The 15,226-nt window shown below is 49.9% G+C and overlaps 1 protein-coding gene across 1 annotated transcript in view; it reads right to left on the reverse strand.

The window, feature by feature from the left end:
- LOC144827034 (E3 ubiquitin-protein ligase TRIM39-like) overlaps window positions 1-15,226 on the reverse strand; it is a 153,359-nt gene that overhangs the window by 88,140 nt on the left and 49,993 nt on the right. Inside the window, exons 3-4 of the mRNA XM_078685500.1 lie at window positions 10,098-10,328; window positions 7,746-7,768 (exon numbers count right to left, since the gene is read on the reverse strand). Of these exons, the coding sequence (XP_078541626.1) occupies window positions 7,746-7,768; window positions 10,098-10,328 (254 nt within the window). The remainder of the gene's footprint in view (window positions 1-7,745; window positions 7,769-10,097; window positions 10,329-15,226) is intronic.

The following is a 15,226-nucleotide window of genomic DNA, read 5'->3' on the forward strand; positions in this document are numbered from 1 at the left end:
CTAATACCTGACAGGTGTAGAAATGTTCCAATACGGCTGAAACGTTATCAGTACCCAAGACTGCTTTTCTTTCTTCTCAGTTCACTTGCTCCCCACCCGTTGAGCTGCTAACAAAACTATATACACATTCCCCCCCAAGAAAAATCCCCCATCTCCAGCCCCTATATCTCCTACCCCCCCTCTACCCTCTATCCCCCCTCCCCAACCCCCCCCCAGGTGTGTCAGAGTTCCACAGGAGGAAGCCAGAATCCCACACGAGTAGTGCGAATCCGAGACCGGTTATCAGGATTGATCAACAGAGGATTGCAGTCATCACGTGGGTGTGGGGCAATCCAAGGGAAAGGACTCGGCCGTTCTCAAACCCAGGCTAACGCAATGAAGGTGCAGGGCTATGCGCAGGGGAGCCCTCGCTGTCCGAGTCCGAGGGCGTGATGTCCTGTACCAATCGCACCCATGCCCGGGCTCGCTCCAGAGCAGTATCAGTACCCGCTCTAAGCGCCATCTGTAGTCGTACCTCTCCCTCACAGCGGGTCCATTTACTGAGCTCCGTTCTCCATCTCTCCACCGTAGGACCCCTATTCGCCTTCCATTGGGATGTTATGGTTCATTTCGCTAAGAGCAGTCCTAGGTCTAGGAACTTACTAGTGATTTTGTTCTTAGATGTATGTGGGAACCAGTGGAGTATGCAGTGCGCCATTGTGAGTTATAAATCCCTTCCAGTGATTTCTCGCAGGCTCTCCACTATCCCCTGCCAGAAGGACCCCAGTGCCGGGTAGGACCAGAACATGTGCTTGAAATCGGCCGCCTCTGCCGGGCAGCGTGGACAGGCTGCCGGGTGTGATGGGAAGTACCTATGCAATTTGTCAGGGGTAAGGTATGCCCTGTGCAGGATATAAAAATGCACCAACTGAAACCTCGCGTTGCGTGTCCCTTTCCAGGCCCGTTCCACGATACCAGGCCACGCCGTCTCAGGGATCTCCGTCATTAAATCTGCCTCCCATTTCGCCTTCAGAGCCAATAACGGGGTTAAAACTTCCATAGTCATGCGCCTATAGAGGCACGTAATGGCCTTGACCGTCCCCGCGGCCGTCATCACGTACTGACAACCCATGGACAGAGGCGGTTCCGTCGCACCCGACCTCCAATGTCTACGGATCGCCGCTGACAGCGCCGCATGAAGGAGGAAATCTCCCCCCGGAATCGCAAAGCGATCCCTCAAGAGATCGAAAGGCATCAGCACACCGTCCTCAAACAGATCTCCAACGGTCGCTAGACCCTGCTGTTCCCAGTCTTCCAACCGGTGCCACGTGCCTCCATGCGGGAGCGCTCTTCATAGCCTGAGGGGGATCTCAGGAGTGTATGGAACCGCAATGCGTCCCCTCCGCAGATATCTGTTCCAACACTTTCGAACCGTCGCAAACTCTTGGGTGAGATGGAGGTCCCCCATCGGGAGGCCCAGAACGATCCGGGACACGACCTGAACCGGGCCTGCCGGTTCATATGTCGCGTCCTCTTCATTCGTGGCTCTCGCCACCCATTGTGTCAGCCACTGCAACTGGGCCGCCAGGTAATATAGTTCGTAATCCGCCACCGCAAGCCCCCCTCACCCCGAGGCCGTAGAAGAGTGATGTGTGCCACTCTGCATCTGTCCGAACCCCAGAGAAAGTCAATCACCATGGTCCGAAGACGCCGGAAGTAACTCGCCGGGATCCAGATCGGTAAGGTTCGATAAAAATAGAGCAACCCTGGTAGCGTCACCATCTTGAGAAGCGCCACCCTCCCCATCAGAGATAGCGGGAGCGTGCCCCAGAAGGCGAGATTCGATTTAGTGAGCCTGATCGCCAAGCCAATGTTTCCCTCTAGAATGTCGATGCTGTTGTGGTAAATCGAAGTGCCCAGGTAGCGAAGAGTCCTCTCCTCCCAGGTCACTCCTTCTGTGGTGAGCGGGCATGTACTACGCGCCCGGGTCGGGAACAGGTAAGATTTCGCCCAGTTCACTCTGAGGCCCGACACCATGCTCAGTGATTTGAGGAGGGATTTAGCTCCCCGCAGGGAGGCAGCGGAGTCCGCCAGAAACAGCAGGAGGTCATCAGCGTATAAAGCGATATGGTGCATTTGTCCGTATACATCCAATCCCTGATATGCCTGCCCCAACCGGGCTCGCGCCGCCAAAGGCTCGATCGCTATGGCAAATAATAGGGGGGAGAGGGGGCACCCCTGTCGGGTGCCCCATCCGACGGTGCAAGCCTCCGAAATTACCCCCCTGTTCTGACCCTAGCCGTAGCGTCCCGGTACAAAAGTGCCGTCCAATCCACGAAACCCTCGCCTAGCCCCATTGCGAGCATAACATGGAAAAGGTAGGGCCACTCCAGACTATCGAAGGCCTTCTCCATGTCGATTGCAAATACCGCCGCCTCGTCCACATCGTAGGTGTCAGCCTCCAGAACATGGAGGAGCCGTCATATATTAAGCGCGGTGTTGCGGGACGGGATGAAGCCAGATTGGTCCACGTGGATCAATGTGGTCATATGGGGGAGGAGACGCGTTGCCAAGATTTTGCTCAATATTTTGTAGTCCAGGTTAAGCATGGACAGTGGACGATACGCCGACCTGTCCCAGGGTTGTTTGCCTGGCTTCAGTAGTGGGACAATGATTGCCTCACCAGTGGTCTTCGGCAAGCCACCTAGGCGTTTAGCCTCATTGTAGAGCCACGCCAGCCGGGGCGCCAGTAGGTCTACATAGGTGAGATAGAACTCCGTCGGAAGACCGTCGGAGCCCGGCGTTTTATTCCGTGCCATACTCTTAATGGCGACTCTCACCTCCCTCACCTCAATTTTATCTCCCAGAGGTTTTGCTTCCTCTTCGGTCAGCTCCGGCAAATCCAAGCCTTCCATGAATTTCTGGAACTCGTCTTCCGATGGGAGGACCCGACTACGGTACAGTTCCGTGTAATAGTAATAGAATAGCTCATTAATTCCCTGCTGGTCGAAATGCGCCTGCCCCGCGTGATCTCTGAGTTCGAGGATGACCGAACCGTGGCGGGCCGGATTGGCCAGCCAGGCCAACAGAGCCCCCGTCTTATCCTTTTCCGAATGGGCGCGCGTGAGGTAGGATTTGTAGTCAAAGCACCGGAGGCGTTCTACCGTCACTGCTGCTGATTCCTTCACCTCGAGTAGGGCCTCGTGGCTATCCGGTCGCTCAGGTCGTTCTCGCTCCAGTGAGCGCAGCTTCTCGTCCTCACGGTGGATTTCGTTAAGTAAGGTCTTCCGCACCCCCGATACCGTCGCAATGCAACGCCCCCGCATCACTGTTTGAAGGCGTCCCATTCAACGGTGGCGGATCCGCAGTCCCCGCATTGATCTGAAAATATGATTCTATACTCGAGGCTATCTCGGACCGGAAGACTTGTTCCTCGAGCGACTCCGGGCGCAGTTTCCAGATGGGAATGCGTGGGCGACGCTGCAACCAACGCATCTGCACCAGCAGCGGGTTATGGTCGGAGATCGTGCGTGTAAGGTATTCACTGTGGTACACCTCGCCATGCACTTCCGGGGAACATACGAAGGCGTCTATGCGGACATGGAGTTCGTGTAGGGAGGAGAAGAAGGAATAATCCCTGTCCAGAGGGTGGGTGGCTTTTCCGGAGTCAATTAGCCCCCATTGACATTGCCAGTCAGATCGCGCAAGCGCTAGTTTTCTCGCCGGTGCATTTGGTAAGGGGGGATGTGAGCGGTCCAGTGTGGTGTCAGTTACACAATTAAAGTCCCCCCCAAGGAGCACTGGTCCCACTAAAAACGGGGCCAGTGTGCGGGACAAGGATGAGAAGAAGGCAGGCTGTTCTACGTTCGGGGCATACAGACATCCCAACGTTAGGTCCCTCCCGTCTAGTTTCCCCCTCACCATTGCGTACCTCCCCTCTGGGTCAATAAGCTGTTGTATGCATTGAAAGGGAACCCCCGCCCTTATCCATATGACCACCCCCCTAGCGTAGGCCGAGTAATCAGCATGGTAGACCTGTCCCCTCCACCTCCGCTGTAGAGCTTTCCCTTCCTGTGCTAAAAGATGTGTTTCCTGTAAAAAGGCTATATGAATGCCCCGCCGAATTAAATATGAGTGAATTTTGTGTCGCCTATGCATAGTATGCATCCCCCTCACATTCCACGTGATACATTTGTAACCTAAGTCGGGTCCCATGACAGTTCAAGTCGCAGCTCACAATTTCCCCCACAGAACCCTCCGACACACCCAGAGCCCACCTCCCACCCCCCACAGCCACAACCAAACAACCCTACCCAACTCCCACTGCCCAGGACAGACAACCAACGTGGTAACCCCATCCAAACCTTGCAAAGCATCGTAAATCTACCAGAGCAGGCTAGGCTGTTTGAGATGTCAATCGTGGCCCGCCCAAAGCTACCCCCCCTCCCCTCTCCCAAGTAAGTAGCCACAATCCATAACAACAGGAGCGAGCTGCCCCCCACCTCCCAGCGACATCCGGCAGAGCCCACCCCGCGACCCAGTACCGTGCATCAGGGTGTCCAATGTCCTCACAGCCACATCAGCCAAAGACGCCATCCACCGTTTGTGGAGTCACCACCGGTTGGTCCACCTCTGAGAGATCATGGGCGCTGCTGGAGCCAGGACTTGAATCAGTATTCTTCGAGCGCTCCGAGGCGTTACTGGAGGGGCTGACCTCCCCCTGGCTGATGGCCGCCACCGCCAGCACCGCCAGCACCGCCTTATTCCTTTCTTGTTGCCACCCAGCCGGAGAGCCAGGGCGTCGTGGTGGCGTCACAGCAGTGGAGCTTCGTTTCAGCGTGGTCACAGGGGGGGTGTCCCCGCCAGCCTCCCCCCTGGTTTCTATCCAGTCCCAAGCCGCTTGCGGTGTAGGGAAGAAGTGCGTGTCGCCTCCAGCCATTACCTTCAGTCGGGCCGGGAAGAGCATTGCATAGGGCAGGTGCATAGTTCTCAATTTTCGCTTGACCGCCAGGAAGGAAGCCCGTTGCCGCTGAACATCTCTGGTGAAGTCCGGGAAAATCATGACCTTGCTATTACCGATGCGCAGGTTCGATAGCCCCCTGGCCGCTTGTAGAATGTGGTCCCGGTCCCGGTAATGCAATAGGCGTGCCACCATCGGGCGCGGTGGGCCGCCAGCTCTAGGCGGACGTGTCGGGACTCTGTGGGCCCGCTCCAGGGCAAAAAACGGGGAGAGCCCCTCTGGCGCCACCTCCGCTCGCAACCAGGTTTCCAAGAAGGACACCGCATCCTGGCCCTCCTCTCTCTCCGGGACACCCACGATACGGAGGTTGTTACGTCTGGAGCGCCCCTCACTGTCCTCGGCCCTAAGCTCCAGCACCCGGACCCTCTGCGCCACCTCCGCCAAGGAGGCCTTCATGGTAGCCAAGTCTCCAGGAACGTCCTTCATGTTCGTTTCCGAAGTCGTCACACGTTCCTTCAGCTTCCTGTGGTCATCCTTCAAGAGGGACAAGTCAGACCCAATGGTGTCCATCCGCTTCTCTAGGGCCTCACGTGATGCCACAATGGCCTGCATAATGTCGCTCAGGGAGGGGTCCTGTGGCGGGGCCGGGTCCCCAGAACCAGATGCCGTCCCGTCCCCCGTCATGGAATGGCCCGGATCATCGAGCCTCAGCACATCAAAGCCCTTCTTTCTGGCCCCCCTGACCATCTTGCGGGAGCTTTCAATGCCCACCTCGATCGATGACGCTGGAACCACAGGCGACGCCCACCCTGGCCCAGCACACCCGGTTCGCTAGTCCGTCGACGGCACCACAGCTTATCGCCAATGCCGGCCCTATATTCCTCCGTCTCTTATGGTAGGTATATCCACTCCACCTTCAGTGGGCGCAAAGGCAGTGCAGGGGGAACGCCCCAGGGTCAGCTCCAGGTGGTCCGCCGCAGCGGTCAGCAGGCTAATGGACAAGCCGCAGGGACCTTGCTACGGACCAGTGTTCAGCCCTCAGCGGTCCACGGCCCTCCCTCCGCAGTTCCACAATGGGCCACGCTCACCACTCAGCTTAAGGTGCAGAAGGATGTAGGGGTCCCAGGACCGGATGTATGATGTTACAACGCAGGCTATTACAACGCCTGCCTTTACAACGCAGTTTTTACATCGCATACCATTACAACGCATAGCGCTTTTGGGTGTTGGATAGTGAATAGTTTAATTTACTATTCCAACTCCATTCCCCGTGGACACTAGGGAAGGTTATTGGATAGTAAATTAACCTATTCCCTATCCTAGAGCGCCCCCCAGCGCAATGCGTTGTAATAGTTTGCGTTGTAATGACCGCGTTGTAATGGTAGTGCATTGTAAAAGTTTAGTTGTAAGTGATGTTTACCCCCAGGACCTAGTGCTACTGGGGGGCTCAGAGGAAGCAGGAGCCACAGTCACCTCCGGTATCCAGGGCACCAGTCCCTCGAAATCTATCTCATCGGTGGTGGCAGACCCCCACGGGCGCCCCGCGAAGGCCCTCCTCACCACTCCTGCCCACCACTCAGGGCGGACCCCCCAGGCAGCCAGGGAACTCAGCCAACGGTCGGTGCTGCCCCCAGGGGTAATGTTCGCTGGTGTTCTCGCCCCAATAGCAGGGTGGGTCCCTCGCGAGGGGAAGCTGCGGGCTCCCCGATGTCTGCAAGCCGCGGGCTGGGTATTAACAAATTTGCGCGGGCGCCGCCATCTTAAGGTCAGGCAGCTCGCCGGGAACTCCGCTCCCGGGGTTCGACCACCCCGCAATCTCCAGCGGCGCTTCCCACCTCAAACTGCTCGCGGGACCCTCCGCTCCAGCCTCAGCAGGTCTTCGCCACCGCCAATGGACTCCTGTCGCCTGCAGCTCGCCCGTCAGGCAGCACGGGCAGGGACTTCAGCCGCCATTTTGCGAGCCCCTCTTCCCGGGCGCTGCACTCGGGGAAAAAATGAAGTTTTCAGGGATCGTGGGGCCCCCTGCACCTCCAGCCTCCTCCTCAATGCACCCCAGGATCTTCGATGCGCCTGTGGAGGTCAGGGGTCCAGTATAGGGGTCAGGATATTTGCCAGAGAGGGTCGGGTACGGAGGAGCTCCGGAGTCCCGCTTCTGCCTACATCGGCGCTCAAGCCACGCCCCCCCGAGTGCCATTTCTTCATGTGCATTTTTTAGACACTGAATGATACTGACTTCAGGTCTAAAGTTAAACTTCACGTCTAACTAAGACTTCAGGTCCAAGTTTACCTTTGTGAATTAAACCCTTGGATGCTAGGTATAAACTCAGGGCCTGATTCACAAAGAGCCTCCGCACTCATGGCGGTGACCCCGCAGTTATGGCAGGATCTCCACACTTATTGCGGAATCTCCAAAATGAGAAACTGCAGTGTGGTGATCCCTCCACAATGGGGGGAGAACCCGCCATGACTGCATGGCCTCCATCAATAGTGCGGAGGCCCTTTGTGAATCAGACTCTTAGACTTCAGGTCTAATGTTAGACTTCATGTCTAAACTTAGACATCAGGTCTGAGTTTACCTTTGAGAATTGGGCCCTGGATGTTTTGAGAATTAGCTGAGGGACCTCAACACTGTCTAGAGCTTTTGAAACACTTTAGAGTATTACGGGGTGATCTACATATAATAATTGTATGAGCTGGTATTGCTCTGGCAGCAGAGTGGATCTGTGTGAGTTCAGTACTGACATTTCCACACTGCAGCCAGACCTGCTCCTTACACACTGAGAGGAGGACAATAAACCAGCCTTACCTGTCCAGGGCGCTTTTGACATCCTGCAAAACAGAAGAACAGGCAGAAGGACATTAGTTTCCACACAGATTTTTAATTCTGGCAGCAGTTTACGTATAACGTAAGGTGCACATTCAAGTTAAGTTGAACACATGCAAGAATCTCGCACAAAGAGAAACAAGGGTGCTGACGTCATACCTCAACACACACACAGTCTTTGGTATTCTGAATAGGTTTACATGACACAGCACAGCTTGTGATATCCCAAATGAACCCACAAGACGGCAGAGGTTCTAAATTCTGAAAGAGGGCAGATGACAGTAGTTTGTGATATTCTGAATACATGATGTATTAAGTCTCTCGTTCCTGCCATCAGACGGCATATCCAGATAAAACTTCTCCACTATTAGAAATAAGTGATGAAATACCAGAAAAATAGCTGACATTATTTTTCCAGCGTGCACCATGCCAAAATACTTTTAAAGCTCTTGTAGGGAATTAAACGTAGGCGTGTAGATAAACAAGGATTTTAGATAAAGCGCATGGTAATATCCTTAAGTCTCTTGTTTCTGTTAGTAAACATCTACTAATACAACCTGTAACACTACAACTGGGTATAACTAGTACTCAGGAAAAAACATTTGTGTATCCTATATCATGGTGGTTCCAAATACTCTCAGAGAATTAGTCAAACTTGACTGGAACAGCCTCTGCCATTAAATTATGTTTTACGTAAAAATTTGACTTCGCTCTACTTTTTTCAGTTTGAAGAACAAATTATTAAATTAATGGACTTAAGTATTTCAGGTTAGGAAATATTTATGATCAGTAGCACCAGAGCTTAGTTACATTTTGGATAATCAGCACAGAACCTAATTAAACAGGGGGGTATCTCACATTGGTGCAGCAGGTGCAGTGCACCGTGCCCAGAGTCCTTAAGCGCCCATTGAACCCAGATAATTAGTGCATCTTATTACCCCAATAATAATAAAATAGGCCATTTTCATTGCTTGCACCAAGGCCAGTGGCATAGTTTCTACATTACATTACTGGATTAAAAAGCATAAACCTGTTGTTCATATGGCTGTAACAAAGTATGTAACCATGTTTCACAATGTGACCGTTTTACGAGAAACTTCTTTCTCCATCTGGACACATGGTTTGTCGTTAAATGTAAACAAGGGGTGATGGGACGGTGCTAGCGGGATTGACCAAAACTCCATACACTGTAGAAATTATATTCAGTCTCAACCAGTACTCACTCTATTTATTTAAGTTCCCTCAAAAATAGCATTAATTAGGAATGTATCAAATGTGTTAGTATCATGATATTTTATCTTAGGAGCTGAACTGAAATATATTTATATTTTACTCTGCTTTTAAGATGTTTAGGGATATTTTTAACAATATAAAAGAACCATTAACTGCATTTACAATGAGGTCACGTGACACAGCACAATATGATTTTCTGAATGGGGTCATGTGACACAATACAGCTTGTGACTTTCTGAAGGGGGCTACATATACACGGTCTGTAGTATTCTGAGTGGGATCACATGATGCAGTACAATAGGTCAAATGATCCAGTCCAGTCTACGATATTTTAAATGGGGTAACGTGACACAGCACAATCTGTGATATCCTGTATATCACACGGGACAGCACCATCTGCGACATTTTGAATGGGGCCACATAACACGGTCTGTGATATTTAGACAGGTTCACAGGACAGCCCAGTCTGTAATATTTGCATACATGCCAACATTTTAGGACAGGGACGTGGGAGATTTACAAATAAAATTGGGAGAATGAAAATTCCCCATTCACTTCTATTGTAGAAAATGCAATTTTAGGTGGGAGACAGCTCAAATAAAGCCATTTTGGGCGTGAAAAATCAGTAGTCTCCTGCCTAAATCGGGTCTATTGGCACGTATGCATGTGATATTCTGTAGAGGGGTGAAATAGCAGAGCAGATAATGTGACATTCTGAGCAGGGTCACCTGACACTCCACAGTCTGATATTCTGAATAGGATCACATGACACAGATAAGTCTGTGATATTCTTAAAGAGGTCACGTGATACAGTACTGTCTGAGTGTAGTCACATGACCCAACCTACCTTACTCTTTATACCGTGTCAGGCTGTCAATATACAAGTAGGCTCCTCTGTACTGAATCAGTCTGTACATTGCGTTGGCCGTCAGAGCAGAAGGATTTGCTGTAAATTTAACTTGTCTGTATATTTTGTTGGATTATAAGAATACAGGAGCTCAGTGGAAATTAACCCTGTCTCTTGATCATGCATGTTCTCCACTTACATTCAAAGCCTCACACACCATATGAATGTACAACTTCTGCATTGTCTTGTCTCACCTTCAGGAGGTTCACCGCTGGTTCCTTCCATTTCTTCTCTAGATCAATTATCAGGGCATTAAGAGAAGTGATTTGATTGGACAGACTGGTGAAATTTGCTTCTTCTACCCCAGTAATTGTCTTCTCCATCTGCTCCAGTCTCTGGTAGAATATCTGCTCTTTATCTTTCAGAAGCTTGCGCTGTTCCTCAATCTCAGCCAGAATTTTCTGCTTCTCCTCTCTCAATTTGTTCTGTCAGCATCAAAGAAATGATGGTTAGATTCTGGGACACTTTCAATGAGCATCACCTTAGTGTGTAGGCTAGGCTTGGAGACACACAAGGAATTGACAGAAACCAAAACTAGGGCTGGTGTCATATTTAGGGGGGAAGCCGGTGCTAAGCAAGAAAAAACTGTTTTTATTTGCAGCTGTACACTCTTGCTACCTTCCCTCTACTGTCTTTGTTCTCTGCTCCCACCCACATTTATCCCCTGAGATGTGTTCTGTCCATCCACCTCCACAGCCCTGTAGTGAGATATGCACTGCCCACCCACACAGCCTTACACTGAGCTGTGTTGTACTTACCAACACAGAGCTGTGTAATGCCCAGGTATACACATCACAACCAGGAGTGCCCCAGGAGCTGTGTTTGCAGAGTGGTGGAGAAAGAGTGAGTGGCCTCCAAAGACCCCTTAGCGATCCTACTGTGTGGGACTTACTGGAGGCAACAAAAGCGGTAGATGGCCCCCAAGGACCCTCAAGAGCCAAAGGGGACTTTATCCCCAAACTAGGAGTGTGCCAAGAAACGCACTTCCTGGTGCACTGCTACTTGGGGGAAGAAGTTCCCCTTAGTACTGAGGCCCTCAGGAGTCAAGGGATCATCATCCCCCCACCAGCAGCGTGCAGAGAGGAATGTTTGCAGAGTGCTGAAGTAAGCTGAACTGGCCTCCCGCCACCTCTCAGCAATGCCGCTGTGTGGGGCTTACTGGAGTGACAGAAGGTCTTGTTGGCCCCTAAGGACCCTCAGAACTCAAGGGGACTTCATCCCCAAACCAGCAGCACGCCAGGAGGCGCATTTGCAGAGTGGTGGAGAAAGGGAGCAGGGCCTTCAGCGAGTCGCTGTTTTTCTTTCATTCTCTTATTCTACTTTTTGGAAGGGTGCTGCATTGCCGCCCCCTCTCCCTGAGCTATTCTGGGCCCCAGGGACACATCTTCCTGTGCCAGACCTTTGCTATTGTTATCCCTGCGGGAGCCAGCATTGCTTTGAGATTCATGGAGCTGCTAACATGCAGCAATGAAGCAATGTGTGTTTTCCTGCTCTGTTTTCAGCTAGAGCATTTTTTTCTGTCGCTTGCTGAAAGCAGGCTGTTTGTAGCACCATAGCAAACTGCAACGTCCTGGGTGAGGTCACCCTGGGTCATTGCTGGAGCCGGCCCTGGGGTGTGGCATTCCCCAGGCCCATCTAGGACTCCAGGAGGGGAGGGGCATGGCCTCCCTAATTTTTTTCATGTATCCCTGGGGATGTGGTGGTTCCCGGTGCCAGGGGTCCACAACGGACCCCTTAAATTATTGTGCTGGTGCCCCAGGAATCTGGCAGTCCCTGAAGCTGCGAGCAGGGCAAATGGGCCCCAGCATTCCTATTAAAGGTCTGGGGAGGTGGCAGTCCCCAGGGCAATAATGTATGTGCCCCACAGAGATGGTAGTCCCCGGGGCAGCTGGGGGGCCGGGTGGTCCTTGCATTCCAATACTTAAGTGCCTCTGGAAGAGGTGGTCTCTGGGGCAGTGGGAGGGGCCAAGTGAGGTCCCCTGTATTTCCAGTATTTACTGCCCCGGGAAGGTGGCGGTCACTGAGGGATTCTATACGCCTAGAAGGGTGCCCCATGAACCCCCACCTTAATTTCTTTCACGTCCCCAGGATGTAGCCCACCTGGGGATTTTAAAAATACAAAAAAGGCACAGCTTTTTTAGAACAAATTGCCGCAGAGCCACCTGCTGGTCTGTTTCAAAATTAAAACACAAAAGATGCTTGTTAACCTCAGTGGGGTCCTCCACCACCATATCTGGGTTGTCAGTTTATTCCTACCCTGCCCCTTTTTCTTTATCTTTGACTTTGTGGGGCTCAGCTTCAAGCTGAGTTCCAAGATGGCTGCCAACACTTCCTGGTTGAAGTGTTGGCAGCAAATCAAATTTTAGTAGGATCCACGAGTCCAATGCAAAGACTTGCGTCCCCAGATATCTATATATTTTTTAATTCGATAGCTCAAAAACTACTGAATGGATTTACACCAAATCACAAAAAGCATACTTTGTGTACCAACATATAGCTTTATGCCAAATGCGGTGTAATTCCCTTCCGCAGTTCAGGCAACACCCCAAGACATAACATGTGGAAAAGATTTTTTCTAACCCCCCCTTTTTTTGCGGCCTCTCCATGGCAAATCACCTCTAAACTTTCAACACAGCAGCTGAACCGACAAGCATTTGCAATGCAAACGGTCTCACTTATTGGACGTTAGAAGTATTTAGCTATGCAATACATTAGGTATATAGCGCTTGCTACCCTTAATGGTGGGGGGTTGAAGTATTTCTGTTTGTTTTTGTTTTCTTTTTTATGGTGAGTAGCACGCTACTTCAGAACCCATAGAGGATTAGTGGTGAATTAGTATAGTGAAAAATAAGAAAGTAATTTGAGTGGTGGATATGTTAGTCAGATTATTTGGATTGAAAAGGATTGTGGAGGGATAGAGAATGCTTAAACAGATGAATACACACAAGTAAACACACAGAGACATGTGTAAACAAAGACACATAGACCGACATGCAAATAAACTAGACAAGATATCAATACTTTTATGTCCCTGGAGTACACAGGTCCATAATTTTTAGGTTGTGCCATTTGAAAGGTTCATGGGAATAGCTATAGGCAAACTAGTTTGACCATAACTATCGTTGCAGGATAAAGTACACTTCTAGGCCCCGTACTCTCTGAAGAGGATAAGGAAAGAAACTCAAATCCTAATGCCTGGTTGGAAAGGGGTGTCAAACCAACAAGAGCAGCTTGAGCCTGTATTGGCAGAGGACAAGTGATCCAGATCTCAACTCCATCATGGGGAGACGAATTAGTATAAAAGACTACCAGCACACATGAATCAACACAGAAAATCCTTTGGTAAATCTTTCATGCATTGCAATTATCAACGGGGAGTAGTGATGGGACACAATGTTTTCTTCTTTGCACTACTACTACAGCCGACATATCAAAGTAGCTTCTAAAGCTGCTCTTTGATCTATTCTAGCAAAAGTATCTAGTATGCTATATTTTCCTGTGCATGCCCCTAATAGCACCACCTATAACCCAAACTTAGCCATCATCATTGTATCTTTATTTATTGTTATTGGAAAAAAAAACCTTAATCTATAGTACATCATCTCCAACAGCAACTTAAAAACAATAGCTATCACATCATAAACATTTTGAAAGTGAAGTGATGTACATGCTGCCCAGGCAGGTAACAGAGCATCGAGGCTTCTTAATCTACAATCCAAGATCTCTAAAACACATTTTTAAAACAAAATGCCTACAACGATTCCCACAATAATGCTTCCAACATAATCAGTTGTAAAATGTACAAAGTAAAAGGCCTGCTGTTTGGCAGATGGCAGTGCAACGAGGACTATGGCTCAAAGATCAAAGAACCACAAAAACGCATTTCTAAAGCGAAATACAAAAGCTGAATCCAACAATAATGATAATAGTAGGCAGCAGGGTCAATTCTACAGAGCCAAATGGTGAGTGAATACTAATCTGCACATGAATACATGCATAGGATATCCAGCAGCGTTTCATCCATGTAGGCATCAAAAGGCCTTCAAAACCATAGTTGAACAATAGCCTGATAGGTGTCTTCAAATGTATACGTATGTACCATGGCTAGAAAGATGGGTGAGACAACAATAGCATATCATGAGATCTAAAATGCTATGGTTGAAACTTCGGCCTGAAGGTCCCCCTTTTATTGATTTCCTACGCCTTGCTGCCATTTTAAAAAAGCATTTGCAATGCAAACGCCATCCGCTCATAGTCTTTAAAATGGCGAATGTTGGGGTTATTTTATTTGAATTCTAAAGCAGGCAGCGTCCCTGGCTCGGTTGCGTACTCTCCCAGTGGGCTGCAGATACTCACTCCCCATGACTCGACCTAAAACTAATAGCTAAAATAATGAATAGAGAAGACACCACAAAACCTAGGATCCACTATGCCACAGGGATGTGTACAGTGATGACCCAATGTCGCAGAGTTCAGTTTTGAGTCAAGGGCTGACTGAGAATGTGAGTAGAACCAGGAGAGAACTTGAGCAGTTGCTCCGTGTAGTATTACCACCTCACATCAACTCAAATTTAGGACAAGAACAGTCCGCAGGCACTGCCCACACCACCAAGACTTAGGTAGTTCTGCGGGTGAGAGAGAACAACTAGAGGATGGCATTGATCTGCAACTTAAGACAAAACCAATAGCAAGGACATACTAGTCATTCAAGCACACACGCCTTCCACAGCAGTTTTCTGAAGCTGTATTAACAAACTGCAAAAACTCTACTGGTAGAATTCTATCTTGAACATAAGTAAAATTTGTAAAGTTGGCTCATGCCAACTTCACATGTCTGTTTTAAAAACGTAGCAAACTTCACGAAGCTCGCGAAGTTTTGATAAACATAATGTGTGAAATAATAAGCAAAATGTATGCCATGGAAGCATTCTCATTCCTAAAGAAGGCTTTCAACACTGCACCTATTTTGCATCACCCGCATCCTGAAGTTCCTTTTGTGGTGGAGGCAGATACTTCCGATATCGCAGTAGGGGCTGTTTTGTCACAACACGATAGACAAACAGGTCAATTACATCCAATTGCCTTCCTATCCAAGAAACTAAGTGCCGCGGAACTCAACTACACAATATCCGAGAAGGAGTTGCTAGCCATCAAGAAGGTTTTCCAATAGTGGAGGCACTATCTGTGGGGGGCTAGGCATTCGGTCACAGTATTCACCGATCACAGAAACCTACAGTACATGAAAACAGCCAGACATCTCACACAAAGAAAATTGAGGTGGATGTTGTTTTTTGCAGAATTCGACTTTGTGGTTACCTTCCGA

This window comes from Lissotriton helveticus, chromosome 4_1, assembly GCF_964261635.1.
Source record: "Lissotriton helveticus chromosome 4_1, aLisHel1.1, whole genome shotgun sequence".
Taxonomy (NCBI): Eukaryota; Metazoa; Chordata; class Amphibia; order Caudata; family Salamandridae; genus Lissotriton; species Lissotriton helveticus.